This window comes from Periplaneta americana, chromosome 13, assembly GCF_040183065.1.
Source record: "Periplaneta americana isolate PAMFEO1 chromosome 13, P.americana_PAMFEO1_priV1, whole genome shotgun sequence".
Classification (NCBI taxonomy): Eukaryota; Metazoa; Arthropoda; class Insecta; order Blattodea; family Blattidae; genus Periplaneta; species Periplaneta americana.
The window spans coordinates 96,071,593-96,090,951 of record NC_091129.1 but is presented as its reverse complement, the minus strand read 5'-3'; the positions used below and the strand labels follow the sequence as shown (position 1 = coordinate 96,090,951).

At 36.5% G+C, this 19,359-nt stretch overlaps 1 protein-coding gene across 5 annotated transcripts in view; it reads left to right on the top strand.

Annotated features, from left to right (window-relative positions):
• The window catches only part of LOC138712133 (cytochrome P450 4C1-like), a 57,533-nt gene extending 39,387 nt beyond the window's left edge, over positions 1-18,146 (top strand). For 4 of the 5 annotated variants that reach the window (XM_069843596.1, XM_069843593.1, XM_069843592.1 and 1 more), the window contains 2 exons: positions 723-891; positions 3,187-18,146. In XM_069843596.1, coding sequence (XP_069699697.1) covers positions 723-891; positions 3,187-3,539 — 522 coding nt within the window. In that variant the 3' untranslated portion in view covers positions 3,540-18,146. The remainder of the gene's footprint in view (positions 1-722; positions 892-3,186) is intronic. The other variant, XR_011335640.1, reaches the window with a different exon arrangement.
• The last annotated feature ends 1,213 nt before the right edge of the window (positions 18,147-19,359 follow it).

Genomic DNA, 19,359 nt, shown 5'->3' with positions numbered 1-19,359 from the left:
CGATAGGTAGCGAAATCCGGTTGCGAATACCAGCTATAACGGCTGGGGGGATCATCGTGCTAACCACACGATACCTCCATTCTGGTTGGATGATCGTCCACCTCTGCTTCGGCATGTGGGCGTGAAGCCAGCAGCCGGCTGGTCGGTCTAGGCCCTTCAAGGGCTGTAGCGCCACGGATTATTATTATTATTATTATTATTATTATTATTATTATTATTATTATTATTATTATTATTATTATTATTATACGTAAATTTATATATATGTATATACCAAACAATATTGGCAACAGAAAGCATGCTTGCCTCAGTCCTTAAATTAAACTTTAAATTATTCTTATCTGGTTAGTCTTTCCTCAGTATAAAAATCTTATTACACTGAGTGGTACATTGTACTCCATTAAAATATTTTACCATTTCTTTCTGTTTACTGTATCATACACTTCACTGATATTCAAAAATAATAAAAAGTCCATAAATTATATTCTTCTCTTTTTTTCGGATAGTTGTCTGATTTTGAAAACGGAAGTTATAGTAGAGCTAGCATTTCTAAAGGCACATGATCTTCTGTTAAAATATTTTCTACTATAGATTGTGACGTCTTTTTTCATGTAGAAGAAAATATTTTATGTGTTATGAAAGTTTAGAGTCGTGTTATAACAGAATGCAAATAAAACGAGTAACTTACGTGAAAGCAATTATGATTGTCTGTCTTGCTCCAGAACAGAGCTTACGAGGAACTGGAGGAGATCTTTCAGGGTAGTGACAGAGCACCAACCATGAAGGATCTGACAGAGTTGAAGTATCTGGAGAGAGTCATCAAGGAATCCCTGAGACTCTATCCGAGCGTGCCAATGATTGGAAGGGAGCTTAAGGAGGATGTCCAAATAGGTTCGTGGCTTTTTTCCAAGATTAAATTAAGAAAATTATAGGTGCATGAACTTTATTGTAAGATACAAGGTTCAAATTGTATTTATGCAATGAATATCAGGAATATACAGACACACAATTAGACTTCCGCAGTCTAGGCACTCATAACTAAAGACCATTTTCTTAAGGCTGGTCCACAATAAACCGGGATCGGAAACGACAACGAGAACGAGAACGGAAATATTGTTAAAATAAATGTATTTAAATATGAGCATTCACAATTAACTATTTTGAATGCAGACATTTAAATACATTTATTTTAACATTATTTCCGTTCTCTTTCTCGTTGTCGTTTCCATTCCCGGTTTATTGTGAACCAGCCTTTAGTCCAACAACATTGGAATGAGTAATTGTGCACGGGATGTAGGCTACATTACGTCACGTGTCTTTCAGGAGAGACAATGCTTACAAACACGAGTAACGCGTACTACAGGGATACTCTAAAACAGGTTCCTTACTCCTAAACAAGTACAGTATGCTTCAGTTTAGCAGTATTTATGTTATACACTATTATGGGAAATAAAGGTGTCTAAAACAAGTGCGAAAATACAGGAGTAAATAGAGAAATTCAGAAGACAGTGTGTCTGTGTAAATGGCGACATAATTGTATGTAATTTATGTAAGACTGACATACTCTGTTCTAAAAGATGGTATTTATAGCAGCACTCTAATTAAAAGAAATATACAGAGTGAATCAAAAGTCTGGAACCTTATAAATATCTTCCATATGCTTGATTTTCGATTAATGTAGGTGTTACCAGTATTTGTAAGTCCAAATGCTCTACCAGTGACACATTCGATTCTAGCCCTCAGCTATCTCAAAAGCTGCCATTTTGGATGCAAATTTGAACTTTTAAATGGAAAGGGGAACTTTGAAATTTGGATGTGCGGAGCGCATTTCCAGGGCGTTGGATAGGACGAGATGGACCCCTGAATTGGACTCCACGTTCTCCTGACATCAGGCCACTGGATTTTTTTTGGTGCTATATGGACAGGGTGTAAAAAAAAGGTAAAGGTATCCCCGTAACATGCTATGAAGGCATTTGGGGCGCATGGAGGTAGAGTCCCATGCTTTCCATGACCTCGGCACTAGAATGAGGTGGTGTGGTCGGCACCACGGTCTGACCGTCTTTACCCCCGGGAAAGACCCGGTACTCAGTTTTATAGGAGGCTGAGTGAACCTCGGGGCCGTTCTGAAAGTTTGGCAACGAGAAAAAATCCTGTCACCACCTGGGATCGAACCCCGGACCTTCCAGTCCGTAGCCAGCTGCTCTACCAACTGAGCTACGGACAGGGTGTACACCAATAAAGTGCGAGATCTTCGATACCTTCGTGCCCGGATTGTGGAAGCCATTGATGCCATCTCTCCGGGCATGTTGAAGCGGATCTGGACGGAAATCTAATACAGACTAGACATCCATCGTACCACCAAAGGGGCTCACATGGAAGTTTGTGATTTTTGTTACAAACTTAATCCCTCATTCGACTTAGGCTTGTGAATAAAATTCTCTTATATTTATTTCTTTGGTATTGGGAGCGAGATAAAAATAGGACATTTCAGTGTAGACAACCCGTACAATAACAATAAGAAGTGAAACGTTACTTTCAACTTTCTGTTTAAACAAAGTACCATCCGAATACTGAAATAAAATAAGATTCATTAAAACATAATAAATTATTTTTTTAATAACTTCGGTTAGGCATTAAATAGGCCGTATAAAACATAGACAAACATTATGAATTTTGTTGTGATTGTATAAACAACAATAAGGTTTTATGCAAATCTGGCTTTCAAGTAGTAGCTCCCTGTAAAGCAGGTTTGAATAATTTCAAGGAAAAATTGTTCCGGGCCCGAGTATCGATCCCGGAACCCTTCGCTTAGCACGCAAACGCTCTTCCGACTAAGCTACCTCAGAAACTGTGACATCCACACGCTAAAATATATACAGGTTGGATGTCGAGTTCTGGCGTCTTGTCAGCTCATTTGAGTTGTGTGGATACAAAGGAAAAATTGTGACGGTGTCGTGTATAGTTCCTGGGGTAGCTCAGTCGGTAGAGCGTTCGCGCGCTAAGCGAAGGATCCCGGGATCGATACTCGGCCTCGGAACAATTTTTCCTTCGAATTATTGAAACAATAAGGTTTACAGTACGTTCGGTATTTCTTTTCTTTATTTACCGAAAACCTCTGAGACGACAAAAATTTACTGTAGGTACTGGGATTCTTAATGAACATAAATCTACCTGTTATTGTTCCAGGGTCCTACACAATACCGAGAGGTGTCACCGCCACAACACACATTTACAGCATCCACCGGAATCCGGATCACTTTCCCAATCCAGAGGTGTTCGACCCTGACAATTTCCTGCCAGAAAGAGTTGCGAACAGACACCCCTACGCCTACATCCCCTTCAGCGCTGGGCCCAGGAACTGCATAGGACAGAAGTTCGCTCTTCTGGAAGAAAAGACCATGCTGGCCTACATACTGCGAAATTATGAAGTGCGATCTCTGGACAAAATGGAAGACGTCAATTTGATGGTAGAGTTAATACTAAGACCGGAGAAGGAAATCAGAATCATAATCGAATCCCGGAAACGTAGCGTTTCGTGATCTGCTTGGATTGGAGCGCTGTACTTGAGTAATTAACACGTGTTAACTCCAAGGACAGGTATCATTTGCTAAAGTATTAAGTATTAATATGAGGTGGAGGTTGTGTGACAACACAGCTCTGAACTGTGACAGCTTCGGAAAAGTAGCTGTGACAGATAATAGCGGTTTTGTCACAGTGTGATTTTTGTGTTCGGATTATTGTTGGCGATTGCGAATGTTCTAACGCTCTGGCATTCACAGAGTTGTTTATTAAATATAGTGGCAGGCAATATTTGCCACATTCCAAGGGTAGTGTAATCTGTCGTAATGTAGAAGTTTATTGTTGCTGTAAGTCTCGGCTTGTGTGAATCATTTTACAAAATTAAGGAATATAACTGTTCTTTGCAAGGGGTACTTATATCGGAACAAAGCAAGGCCTAGTACAGCCCATAATGTACTGAACACGAATTTTCGTTTTGAAACCGAAACCATCACTTCTAAATGGTGAACAGTGATGTGTTCAATCTTCTCTTTCACATATGCTATAACATTCGATTAATGAGATTTTACAGAAATCAGTAATGAGGGTTAAATTGTTAAATTCATCTAAATTAATCGCCTTTAGCAATTAGGACTATAAATAATTAGCCCTATATTTATCAAAAATATTTCAATGTTTCCATCACGAACGGAAATATGTTTATCGTTCTTCTGCAAATTGAATTGACATATCGCTGCCATGTCTTAAATCAAGAATAGTAGGCTAATTAGCGCGGCGAGAACAAGAAAACTGTCCACACTTGTGGAGTAACGGTCAGCGCGTCTGGCCGCGAAGCCAGATGGCCCGGGTTCGAATCCCGGTCGGGGCAAGTTACCTGGTTGAGGTTTTTTCCGGGGTTTTCCCTCAACCCAATACGAGCAAATGCTGGGTAACTTTCGGTGCTGGACCCCGGACTCATTTCACCGGCCTTATCACCTTCATTTCATTCAGACGCTAAATAACCTAGATGTTGATACAGCGTCGTAAAATAACCCAATAAAAAAAACAAGAAAACAACAAGATCCAGCTGGAAATGGGAAGAGTAGATAGATTTTATGAGGCATTTACTTCTTGAACTGAATAGTGATCGGTTAAGGTAACTTCATTTTACTCTGTTAGTGATCTTGCTATAATTTGTCCAGTGTTCCTCAATAGTGGAGTTGTTGCTAAGTTTGATCAGTTAATTGTTAATTAAGCCTATCGAACCACCCAAGGGCGTTCAATGCCCACGAAAACTCTGATTGTGTGGCCAAACTATGTACTATTATTACTGTTATTGATCGCCTCCTTGATATAGCTTGCGTAATTAAGAACCTGGAGGTTCCGAATTCGGTTGCCTGCTATACCCAAGAAAATTTTCAAGGTTATAGTATCTGTAACTGGTCCTCCCACCCTGTGTGGCTATTGGACACGGCCGTGGGTTTTACGTGAATATGTCTGGCATAAATCGACATGTCTAAACGAGATCCTTCGTTTGACACCAAATTCAGTGTGCTAGCACATTGAAGTTGCGAGTAGGCCTATAGGCCTAGCCTATACTGTCTGAAAATGTTCGTTCACGCCCAAAATGACCGCCAATCGCCGCGGGCCCCCAACCGAGCAGCGTGCATGCGCTGCGCCAACTCAAGGTCATTCTCGCACCGTAGTCATATACCAGATTGAAAGAGATCACATTATTTCAATCGTATTATTAGTCACGAAGTTCTGGTCAGAATGGATCACTCTGAAACGTTTACATCGCCGTTTACGTCCTGGTACCTCATAGTGAAAGAGAAGACCTTATGGTCTTAACTCTGCCAGGAAAAATAAAACTACTACTACTACTACTACTACTACTACTACTACTACTACTACTACTACTACTACTACTACTACTACTACTACTACTATATATGTCGCCCTGATTTTAAAGCCTTATTCACGTCAAAATTGAGGAGTCACGATAGGTGGCAAACTATGGTTAAAGGAAAGACTATTAGTAACACCTGTGAGGACTTACAGAATGTCCATACAGCATAAATTAATAGGCCTAGTGACCTGTTACAGTCTCTTTCCATCATACATATGAACGACTCACAGATCTTCTCTGTTTGGAAATATAGCTCATCTTTCGTTTTCCTATTCTGAAACGTTTCTAAGGATGTGTTACGGAGATCTTCAGGTGTGTTTATTACTTCAAGTATTTTAGTTATCCTTCCATTCCGCGTCTGATATAAAAGATTGTATCCAGCAATTCTTCTCATCAATTTCTCTTCATTATTATTATTATTATTATTATTATTATTATTATTATTATTATTATTATTATTATTATTATTATTATTATTATTATCGACGTTCTGTATGTTATAAAACGTCAATATCTTTCCATGCTTTCAGTCCCGAAAGGATTCTGACTTCTGACGTTTCAATATTGTTCCATTTCGTATCCAAGTCTACTTATGTGTAGCTACTCCTATCAATAGCTCTTGGGTTCGCGCCTGCCATGATAAGAACCTGAAAATGTGCCACGTAATTTAAACGTGTCGCAATATGGAGCGATGTCCCACCATCATCAATAAAATTGATGTTAGCAACAGCCATGATAAGAGCTTATCAATCGTTGTTACGTTGCTCTACAGTCTATCTCTACGTCTACATCATCCATCACATTGCGACCAGCGTTGTCCCATATTTTATCCACTCTCGTCACCGGACAGAAAGCTAGTACAGAGTGGAAGTAATAAAACTGCAGATTTTAACTGCTTATTCCTTGGATAGAGTACAACAAAAAATTTTAGTGGCGTAGTAGTCCCAAATGAATACTTTTCTCAGGAAAAATAATTTTCCCCTATATGTTAACATTGTTTTACTCGATAAATACTATCCGTACGATTCTTATTTTTACTCTCATCATTACAGGAATTGGTAAGGAATGGTTTATCCCTTTGTAAGTTTTAATTAAAATGAACGACTGTCTTGCAAATTAAATAAAAAGATTAAAACGTGTAGTTATTTCCTGTTACTAGGAATTCTGGCAACCTTACTGTAGAAACTAAGCGAAGGGATGCTGCTATTCAGACCCAGTTCTTGTATGTGAGACGACGACGCGCTGTCGCCAAATTACGCAGAATTTCAGCATAATTGTCTAATTAACCATGCCTTCATTACAAAACACATAATAGATTTTTTATTTATTTTAACATATTCTACTGCCTCCTTCAATCTGCAGAGTCATGTCACTTCCAACCTGTATATACTCGTATTTTAGTGTATGGATGTCTGCTGCTAATTTTTTCGTAGAAACCGTAAAACGTCTCCTTACGTGAGTGTAGTTACAAAAACCAGCTAATCTTTCTGTTACCATGATTTACAATCTCATCCTCTAGTTCCGTTCAGCAATAGTGTATAATTTCTGCTTTCTATGTGAGTAGAAGTCTAATTAGTTCGTCAACTACTATTGTTGCTGTCCTAAGAATATCGTTGAGCCATTAACAGCCGTGTTTAAATTTTGCCGTTGGAGACCATAAAGGCTCATTCACAATGAAAATTAAACATAACGTAAGCGCTAACTTAATGTAAACGTTACGGTAAAATCAAGAACATCACGATGGGAACATAAACATAACCTCAAAGATACTTGCGTAACCATGGAAACATAACAACGACGTCATTTTCTCATATTCTGTCGTATACTTCAGCGCTCCACGATTGTGTACTGTTTCCGAATCACGTAAGCATAAGCATGAGAGTTTGGAGTTTGCAAACTTTCATGTTAACGTCTAACGGCAATGTTAATGTCAGTGTTTATGTGAATCATTGTGAATGATCCCATTTGGTAACCTGGGCGCAAACTTCTGTGTTTGTTACGTTTGTGTTTAATTTTCATTGTGAATGGACCTTTAGAAAAAGAAGGAAATGAAAAATGAAGAAAATAAACTGAGATATTCTGAGCTAGAGCATTATTAAAGTCTGACACTAAAACACTATAAAAACATATCATCTTTGCTAGCTAGTGCCTATAGGTGTTTTAACATCAACGTCAAGCAGTAACTTAGTTCCCCTGCACAGATGAAGTCTAGCAAAGATTTGAATTCGTGTACAAGCACTTCGTCTTTTTCTGTTCTTTCTTAATCAACGTTTAAGAAATTAGTGCCCTTCCGAATTCAGAGCTGATTCTTTCTTATGGTTCTCGGTCTCCCCAGATTCTTTCCACCATAACTTTCTTTGGTGGACGACCAGGAAACATTGTTTGCTTGTTGTTTGTCTGATCTGTAGTCCCTCATCTATATTCTCCATATAGCTCATATCTAGTTGAGTCACTTCTCACTCTTTCTTAGTATTAGTACGACTAAACGTCAAGCAAATCACATTTGTGATGTTTCCACTCTCTTCTCATCTGTTCGCAATGTTCATGTTTCACTGCAATATTTTAAGGCTGGTTTTAATTTGTCAAAGTTATTTAAGGAGCGTGGAGATGGGTAAAATTTATATTTTCTACAATTTTTAAATTAGAAACTTCATATTTTGTAAACTTCACCTCTTGCTATGTATAGGGTGCGGCAGTGGGATATGACGGTTTTTATAGTTCTGTTGCGGGACACTCAGGACGAATTAAAAGAAAACACATATACTGGAAGTAATATAGTACAATGCAATATTAATGTCTGATCACTTTTTAAAAACTACATTTCGTAAGTAGCCTCCACGGCAACGAATACATTCCTGCAATCTGGTATGAAAGTTCTGCATAACTCGCCCCAACAAAACAGGTTCGATGGCACTAATTTCGTTCTTATGTTTTGTTTCAACTACATGATGGTGCGAGGCTTGTTGCGATACACCCTACCTTTTAGATAACCCCATAGGAATTAATCAGTGCACACTGCTCATGCTTCAATGAACTGTCTGCGAAACATGTTTCCAGGACGAATAATTTCACGATTTGGAGACATTGCCTGGCCGCCAAGATCTCCTGACTTGACTACAGCTGTTTACTTCTTATGGAGTTATCTCAAAAGTAGGGTGTATCGCAACAAGCCTCACATCATCATCCAGCTGGAACAAAACATAAGAACGAAATTAGTGTCATCGAACCTGTTTTGCTAGGGCGAGTTATGCAGAACTTTCATAGCAGATTGCAGGAATGTATTGTTACCGAAGAGGCTACTTACGAAATGTAGTTTTTAAAAAGTAATCAGACATTAATAAATTGCATTGTACTAGATTACTTCCAGTATATGTGGTTTCTTTTAATTCGCCCTCAGTGTCCCACAACAGTGTTATAAAAACCGTCACATCCCACTGCCGCACCCTATATATACTCTTGCATGTGAATTTATTATGATCAGATGAATGGTTTTTGAGTTATTTAAATTTCAATTAAAAATAACACATTTTCAAAATTCAAGTTTCATAGATGAATTTCTTTTATAAATCTCTGATATGGTTTAGAAGAGAACTGAATATCCAGAATTTTAAATTTACATCTATAAATAGAGAGAAGTATTTTAAATAGACAAGTCAAAATTAAAATTTTTAGTGTCCATTAAAAGTGCTTTATTTTGTAATTTCGAAAGTATTTAGTTTATCAAAAAGTTTCACAGTTTTTCGTTAACACTAGTATGTAGAACATGCAATAACAATTTCATGTTCCTAGTATCAAAAATATAAGAGCCTTTACACTTCGAATATGTGCTGAAAAAAGTGTGAAAAAACAGCTTGTAAAGTTTGCATGTAATTCAAACTCAAGGGTGCAGCCATATAAATATGTCGTAATTTTCATGCTTCCAAGCTCTCTGCAGAACACTGAAACTTGCTCAATATATAATTAATAAAAGATAGCTGACTAATTTTTCAGAAAACAAAATGCGTTCCTTAATTGAAATGATCAAAATTTCATTCTTAACCCCCTTAAATGTTGCAAATGTTCCTTAATTATTGAATTTTAACTTCAGTTTAATTAAAATTTCCTCCATACTACTATTCAGCATTCATTTGATCTCTTATCTTGTACATTCTAAATATACGGAACTTGATGTCTGTTATGAAGCCTATTTTTTATGTTTCAGGCCAAAACCTACTATCTTATATTTTAATTTATAAACTATGAAGTATTCTAGTACATTAAGTACATAGAATGATATTATATCATTAAGTTAAGAATAAGCACGTATTTAAAAATTGGCTCGTTTATTTTAAAGCTTCTGCCTGTAAAAATAACTGAAAATGAAATAGCAGGTTTTGGAAACAAACTATTTAATTTATCACTGCGTTTATCCTTCTCTAGTCCTTTCTTTGGAAACCCAGTGGCTTTGTTTTCTCTGTTTAAATTTTCTATTGCACTGTCTCAGAAATGTATTTAGACCTGTGGCTATTTTTTGTATATCTTTAGAAGTGTATGTTAACGCTGAATCGTTTACATATCCTATGTATCTTAAACCATTCCTGTTATTAATGGTTATATTTCTAAGATGTCACCAGCCATAGTTCGATGGCTTTATTTCAATACATTTAAATTAAAGAGGATACGAGATAAACTACAGCCTTGGTATAGGCTAATCCTATATCGTCCTAAACTGGTTGAGATCGTTTTCCGTCAGTTTAATCTGCATCATTGTTCTTATATCCTGCATGTTTTTAATTGCGGGTTAATATTGCAACTTTCCAACATCACACATCTTTTCTATTTCTACTCGGTCATAAGCTTTGATCAAATCTATAAATAATAAGAAAAGTTGCATATTATGCCCTTTCTGTCTTTCTATGTTACATGTCTATTTAGAGTCAGTAACGAAATGGCAATTTAGAAATAAATGGCTTCACTCGTTTTCCTGTAAGGACTGTAGTGTCTTTGTGGTACTCTCCACTTCTCGAAATCTTCAATATGGGTTGAGATCCTTAACTTGCTGCGTGGAATATGGGTGTGTCACCGTTTGACTTGTCTTGACCCAATCGAAGCGAGGAATTGTACTAGGAACAAGGAACCTGATCGTACAGCGAAGAACACGGGAATATTTCTATATTATTGTATTCAGGATGTATGTCCGAATCCAGCATAATGAGCATTTCCACAAGAGAAATAGATTCCGCTCGTGCTGCGAAGAATATGGACGTCGGTCCCAAGTTGTCTATACAGGGTGTCTATGAAATACTACCTTCCCAAAGTTTGTACAGTTCTAGAGGACCTGAAACTAAATACATAAACAAGTTTTGAAAATACTTTATTATTCGGAAGAGCGTTCTTACGAAGTTACAGAATAAATAAGAAAGCACATGTTTTTCAATTTACACAGTTACATTAAAAGTTCAAAATTGGTCACCATTTACAACGGAAATACAAAGACGTCGCAAGAGAGTTTCCCGCGTGCGCCCGAAGACTTCAACATTGCGCCTAATATTCGCGACTGCTGCAATTCTGTCGATGAGAATTCTTTCAGTCTCAATAGGTGTCCCATAAACGAGGTGTTTCATGTAGCCAATAAGAAGTCTACCGGCGTGAGATCCGGCGACCTAAGGTGCCATGGTACAGGTCCACCTCGTCCAATCCAATGATAATTGCTGTTAATGTCCAGATGATTTCGTTTCTGTTGAACAAAATTAGGAGGGGCTACATCGTGAAGAAAACAATATAATTTCTGACTGCAAAAAGCACATCTTCCACTAATTCTGGCAACACGTTCTATAGAAATGGATAAATGAATAGTGATCTTGTGCGTTGAGTCGTGTTTTATAATCCAAACAAGCACGATCAACATGAAGTTCATGATAAATCCTTCGAGCTTCCCTTCTGTTCCCCCAGGCAGCTCCGTAGGTGAAGTTAATGTTCGCGTATTCAGCTGAGGGGTGATTTGCAAAACTTGGTATGCTACGCTAAACACCGTGACGTTGAATCATCAAATGTTATGTTTTATTTAACGACGCTCGCAACTGCAGAGGTTATATCAGCGTGGCCGGATGTGCCGGAATTTTGTCCCACAGGAGTTCTTTTACATGCCAGTAAATCTACTGACATGAGCCTGTCGCATTTAAGCACATTTAAATGCCATCGACCTGACCCGGGATCGAACCCGCAACCTTGGGCATAGAAGGCCAGCTGAATCATCAATGATTGTATCTGGCTTCCTAATGCAGTACAAGAAACCATGTAATAGTTGAGTGTGCCGCTTAATTTACTTTGAACTTAATTCAGTAACTTCGTAAGAACGCTCTTCTGACTGATAAGTACAATAAAACCTCGTTAATCCGGACCCCGATAAGCCGGACTTCTCTTAATCCGGACAGGCAAAAAAACCGATGAGTTTGGGAAAATTAAAGAACGTTGTTTTAAGACTTATTTTTATACATTAGAACTATGGGATTACAATAATTACAATATTACGCCTATAGTATTAAAAATAAAGAAAATCTGTCAAGTTTGCAGTAAAGTAATTATTAAACTATACAAACAATTAATATTATTATTGATTACACATTTTACTGTACTGTATAGTGTATTTAGGCTTATGCCCTTTAAATACACCATAATAGAGAAGAATAGAAATAGTATTAATCATCTTAAAGGTATTATTTGTGAAATAGAAAATTATTCGAACGAATAATTTTATCTTGACAAGATAATGTTATTATTTAACTAAATTTTCTCATCAGAAGTAATTGCTAAATTACTATAATTTGGTTTAAGAGACCATTACTTGCTTTCAGTCATCTGATGATTAATTTATTTTGATGAAACTGAAATGAATATACCTCTTATTAGAGTTGTTAATAAGAGGATTTTTGTTGAATTGTTGGTCATTAGAGAAGAGAGGATTTCCTTTATAAATGGGGTATGAACCCATTAGCTTATTAGCTTACTGTTGTTATAAACGGAGTTTTAATGCACTTTCTACTGTTCTTTTAGGTTATTTCAGTTAATCCGAACTTTCGTTAAACTGGTCAACTTATCTCCCCAATTAGTCCGGATTAACGAGGTTTTACTATTTACAAAACTGGTTTAGTTTTAAGTCCTCTACAATTACACAAAGTTTGAGGAAGTAATTCATAGACACCCTGTAAAATCCATTCTATCTTATATTACTGGTAGAGTAGCCGGTATAGTATCTGAAGCAACGCAGCAGAAACTGCTTTAATATGGTAGCTTAAAATTGTTTAATTTTAGCCCAATATTAGCATTTTCTTTCCAACTTCTTATTTAACCAAAATAGGCCTACATACTAAATAATATTGAGGATATTGAGCAGCCTTATGAAACTCTGAGATCTTACATCCCTAAAGTAATAGTCTCCATGATATTAGAGGAGGCAACTTAATTTATGTTACTGCGATGTTGGTTAGTTGCGGCCTAGACTAGAAATCACATTTTAGTTGCGGTCCGACTATTTGTGGTAGACGTGCGAATTTCAGAGAGAGGTAAGAGTAGCGGTAACCTAATTAGCAGTTTACGTTAGCCAATTAGTGTTGCCCAGGAGACACCGCGAGGAAGTTAGATGAGTAATTTCCCAAAAACCTATGATTTATCTCATGCTGTCTTAAAATGTTTCACTTTTCTAACAGAAACTTGAAGCTCTATTTCTTTCTGCTCAAGCTTTGTACTTGTTCCTTAGTGTATGTTTCTTTTTCACTTACATTTTTTGTTTTTCTTAAATCCTTACTCCTGCATTTGACGTAAGATTCTGCGGCCGCAGCTTATCTATAGTCTGTTAATGGTCAAGGTCTCTGGACTGCGGAGGAGTGAGCCATACGCAAATGGTTCCGCACTATCTGCTGCACTGATTTTCTACTTCAAATTGTATATCAACGGTTACTCTACCGAAAAAGCTAGTTATTTAACCTAGTTACTATTCCAATTACTGCACCAACGCTAACAATGATTGGAAAATTTCGATCAGCGATATAGATTCTGACAATGCTGCATATACTAGATAAGGATAAGATATTTGTTTATAAATATATGCTGTACAGTGAAGAGGTGTGATACACAGAAAATGTATGAATCCACGGAAATCTTCACTGTGTTCCAAAAACCTCTTTTCGTGTAATTCCGATGCATCATCTCGCACGTTGAGCAGTAGCTGTGTCACTTCGACGTGACCCTTCTGAGAAGCAACTCAAAGGGCAATATCTCTTGGTGTTTGTATTATCAGTTACATAGACGTCTGCATGGATGAATTCAAAGGATGCGAAACTTGTTGATTTTCTCATTTTAAGCTCTAGAGGCGCTAATTTAGAAATTGATCTTGCTGCCATCTGTTTTGGGTAGGAATAACCAAACTACTCCATGACTCGAAGAGTCTAACAGCGGACCAATTGGCGAAAGCATTTTCATAAGACGGCCCGCCATTCTGAAACTATGTAATTTAATTTAAAATAATTAAAATGTTTCTTTCTTGCATATTTAAGTGAAAATTCAAATTGGAGCACACAGAAAAATGAAATAATGTAAGAATTCTGGTATGTAGCTGAAAAAACACATTATAATATAATTATAACTTGTAATACGACTTATTAAAATAATCTATTTTAACAATACATCAAAGATCCTTAAACAGAACTGTTTAAAATATATTTCGTATACAAACAAGTATCATTTGTATAGCTTGCTTCGATTTTTCTTAATGTTCCTTTCACCCATTTTACATTTTCCATTTCTTCATTATGGATGTATCCGTGTAATGGTTAACTAACGGGATTTTTGCCATGACGTATTCCTAATGTTCACCACCTATGCACACAGTGCCATCTTGTTACTTTTTCTTGTTGAAACTAGATGGTACTGATCGCAGTTTCGCATTCTATTAGTCATTCATGACGTCTATGTGGTTTCCATTTTGACCGCTTCTGTCTTCTATTCGTAGAGTATACAACGAAGCACTTCATTTTCTGAGAACACAGGAAGTTCCATGATTATCTGAATGTAGTTTTTACTGGCTGGGATATCAATCTCACATCCAAATCCGCAATTTGTTGGACCAGATCATTTGATTTTTGGGGTTTTCGTCTCCTAGAACATCTGTTTTACCTCAGCTATAGAGTCTGATATACCTCTTCATTTTCTGGAGAGTTTATTCCCTTAGTCTTTGAAGATCACTCTTTACTGCAAGGTATCGGATCTCTGTATATTAATTCCAGCCATGCCGTTCTGTAGGTCTCCTTCGTCGTTACTGCTGTTGAGGTACTGGCAACAGGGTACTCTCAACTGGAGCCAGCTGAAACTACGAGGGGAAACCTAATGTCTCACTGCCTTTAGGCCTACAGGTAATTTCATTTCTGGGTACTCTTTCTATAGATAAACTTCCGTCACTAAGACTATAGAGTTCTCTCTACTCTAGGCGTTCATAAAATGTGGTATACTTACCTACAGTGATACTTGGAGATTTAGTAGATGGTACCCCCTTAAGTGTGTAAAAATAACCAGTTCCTTCGCGTTAGTGCCCTACGTCTCCGTCTAGTGAGTAGCATGCTGACTCCTAACCAGAAAGCTTCGGCTTCGATCCTCGACTCTGTATAGGGATTTTTCCTTGGTTAGAAATAGTTTCTGGGTATACGTAGTCTGAGAGTTTGTGTTGTCCTTAGGTTTAAGTTAGATTTCTTTCCTTCCTTTCTCCGTGGCTCTTCTCCTTAAATTCTGTTTGATATCTGCAGCCATCTTTTCCTTGATCTTACCCTTTTTCTAAGTCTTATTATATCATCATACAAGAGGTATTTTCGTGTTCTGTCTTTGTCCTCTCTACATGGCCCAGCTGGCTAATTCTCAGCGATTTGGCATGTTTTGCTAAATCCTCCCCTTCCAATATTAGGTTAATCTCTGAATTCTGTCTAATTATACTACTGACAGCTTCACGTATTGGACCATATATGCGTCTGATGATCTTTATCTCAAATATTCATAAAGCATTTTCATCATCCTTATTCACCATCCACGAGTCAGCTAAAAATGATACATGTCATATTAATGTGTTATATTAGTTGATTTAGTTAATCTTGATTTTAATAAATTAAGATTTGCAAAAATTACTTTATTTTTTGTTATTCTATTATTGTACTTATTTCTTCGAATACTGTTTCTTTGTTATTTATTTGGACTCCTAGGTATGTAAAACTGTTAACTTTTTTTTTTTCAAAAGTATGATTTCCTATTTTGATTTCCTGCAACATATTACCTACTTGATTTACTTCCATCATCATATATTTAGTTTTATCTTCATTCCTAACTAGACCTGCCAGTTTCTCTGCTGTTTCTACTGTTCTAGACATTTCTTGTATAGCAGGCAGATTTCTCGCTTTTAAGGTTATGTCATCTGCATGAGCGCAGACTTGTTTAGTTTTGTGTAATATATTACCATTAAAATTAAGTTTCATTTAAGTTATATTTAGATAGACATAAGGAGGGGACTGGCGCACCGTATCAGAAATCCGTTCTATGAATATCCCCCTAAGGGATCACCGAGGATCGATCGTCACCCAATGAACTGATATTCATCCATCCATCCGTTTATGCAATATTGGCTAATCGTCTATTTATTACTTGTAGTGTTGACAAGAACAATTTGTTTTGTTTTCAACTTAAGTGTATTTCTATGATAAAAGAACTGATGTTTGTTTTTTTTCTTATCTTGAGAGCTTTATCGAGGAAAACGATATTCGTTTTAATCCTGAAGCGGTGGGTAAAATACAAGAGTTACTTTGCAGAAGAATTTAGTGAAAAGTCTTTGGTAAAAAATCAATTTCTGCACGTAAAAGTTGGTTTTCTAAGATTTCTGCTAGGTAAGAGATAATTGACTGAACTTGTGACAATAACCTCGAGATGTTATTATCCAGAAATTCCCAGGTGACTTCGCCGTCATGCGAATATTGTCAGCTTATCTATAACACTTGTATAGCGTATCTATTGACGTATGTGGAGATAGTATTTATTCACACGTGTTGTTCTATCACAACTGCAGTCATACTCATGCAGTAATCACAAAATTTCTTTGTTGTAGAAATTCCTAGTATCTTAATGCCAGCGGATATTGTAACTCAGAGCTTTTCGACATCTTGGTGTGTGAATAGTGCTTCCTATGTTAGGACACCTATAAGAAATAATGTATTCTTCCATCACAGGTTGACAAACAGTGATAATTATGTAAGAATTTATTTTTGTTCGAGCTGAAAAAGAGCAACATCTTTTTCTGCGGTGAGCACTACTTGAGATACAGGATTATTATTTACGACAAGAGACGATTGGTATTTATCACTTCAAAAGGACTAGCAGAAAAATGCGAGATTTTAGTAGTAATTATGGACTTCATTTTGGATAATGAGATGTGTTTGTCGTTATTTAATTTTCTATTAAATTTCACTTTCTTGTTAGTAGGTTAAGTACCTTTCTATTTAACAAAGGAGTTAGACTTTATATTTTATTATTATTTAATTTGGCAAGTATTTGTTCATCATTAAAATTGGGTTTAGTAGGCAAAAAAGGAATATTTGTATCAGATACAGTCAATGTTTTGGAGACGTTTCGGCTCCATAATCAGGAAAGAAAGGGAACTGATAAAACACTAAAGACTCTCTCCTGGTAAGTGATGTAATAGGAGTTTTGCTTTCCGTGTCATCTTTGATGGAGCAGCCAAAATATAGTCCAGAAACTTTAGATGCTATATTAAGTGAAAAGATAAAAAAAGTTTACATTATCACATCATATTGTGACATCTACCAGATGGTTCAGGTTAACAGGGTCAAAATGTCAGATGAATATTTTGAGGTTGGTAACCAATGATTGAAGATACCATTTTAAGGTATTAAACACTAAACTTCTCGGGTAGCGCCTGGAGAGTTTGGTGGTTCTAGCTTTCACAACAACATACAGTACAATAGCTTATTATGTTTCCACGGTAACCCAGTGAACACTGGTTAAATTCATGTTTATGTTCTCATTGTGAGTGGTGGTATGATATGGAGCATTATACGCACAGTTTGAATGGGCCAACTTACTTGCGGTTCTAGAACGTGCTTTGCTAGACTTATTGCAAAACGTACCTTCTATTGTCCGCCAGAGGATGTGACTGCAACACGGTAGATCGCCTGCTTACTTCGATGTTAACGTCTGCAGTCACCTGAATATTATATTTCCAAAACGTTGGATTGGAAGAGGAAGTTCTTTCCTTTGGCCACCGCGATCACCATACCTGAATCACCTACGCCGCTTTATTGCATGTGTCGAGGTCTGTAGACGCCACTTCGAACAGTTGCTATGAATTTTGAATTACTTTTAAAATAAAATTGCTTGAAGAAACGTTCCGCACACTTATTACAGTGCGGTATTCGCCTGAGAGCTTTAAGATCTCGTGAAGCATTAAGAGGGAATCTTCGACCATTGATTTCCCTATTTTAAAATTCTTACGTCGGACCTCTTAGTCATCTGCATTATGTTGACCTTATTAATCTCGAACACCTGGTATGATTATTATTTAAGTCTGCCATTCATTGTAAGTAAATCACATTTAGGCCTACGTTATGAATATATTGCTTACAGGTTCATGCATTATTTTAATGTACAGCCACATGTTATTTGTTTAAACACTTTGAGTGTACGGGAAGAAAATAAAATATAGAAAAAGATAAAACGCTACTTCATTTTCCTCTTCATGACTGAACCTAAATGACATTAATAAATACTCACTTGCTTAAAAATGGCTTCTAGAGAACCCGGAGATTCATTGTCACCCTCACATAACCCTGCCATCGGCCCCTATCCTGAGCAAAATCAATCCAGGCCCTAGTATCATATCCCACCTCACTCAAATCCATTTTAATATTTACTCCCATCTACGTCTCGTCCTCCCCAAAGATCTTTTTCCCTCAGGTCTTCCAACAAACACTTTATATGTATTTCTGGATTCACCCTTATGTGCTGCATGCCCTGTCCATCTCAGAAGTGATAAGTAATTTTTACTTTATGTATTTGTTTATTTATTATAATAATAATAATAATAATAATAATAATAATAATAATAATAGGCCTAATAATTTAATTTGTGATGTCCATATTACATGAATGTAACTTTTGACACGAAATATATAGAGTAATAATAGTAATAATAATAATAATAATAATAATAATAGCAGTAACATTTACTACTGTTATTATTATTATTATTATTATTATTATTATTATTATTATTATTATTATTATTAAATAATAGTACTATCTTTCAATCCGTATAGCCTTCTGAGTCCTGGGGTATAGTAAACCATACTTCATGCATGCATATAGTTTCAAATTTGCCTCTAAGTGGAATCGTTATCGATCACTTCTTTTCTGGGCTTGTCAAGCTCCTGACATTTCTTGGGATCTACAGGAAGTACAAGAAGGTCGATACAATCATTGCAATGCGTGTTTCAACTACTTGTAAGTGAAAATGGCGACCAACAACTCAACGCCAAAGCACCGTAGGACATGCTTTCGAAGTAAGTACAAGTTGGCACCCTGACTACTGTTGTTCGCTAGCCACACACGATTTTTAAATAACAGTTATACGCACTTCAAATTTACAATGATATTGTTTCTGTTACTATTTCTTAAATCAGGCATTTCATCTATTGTAATGAGTCCCCTATAATATTAAAAAAAATGTTGATAATGATGATGATAATAATAATAATAATAATCATAATAATAATAGCAATAAACTCCTGATTGAGATTCTGGCTGATATGTACATTTATTATTAGGCAGTACAACTGACTTGATATATGTCAGAGGAAGAACAATATTTTTTTGTAGGCCTATAGAGAGTGGCCCATATTTATGTATATGATGTGACTGCAGTAAATAAA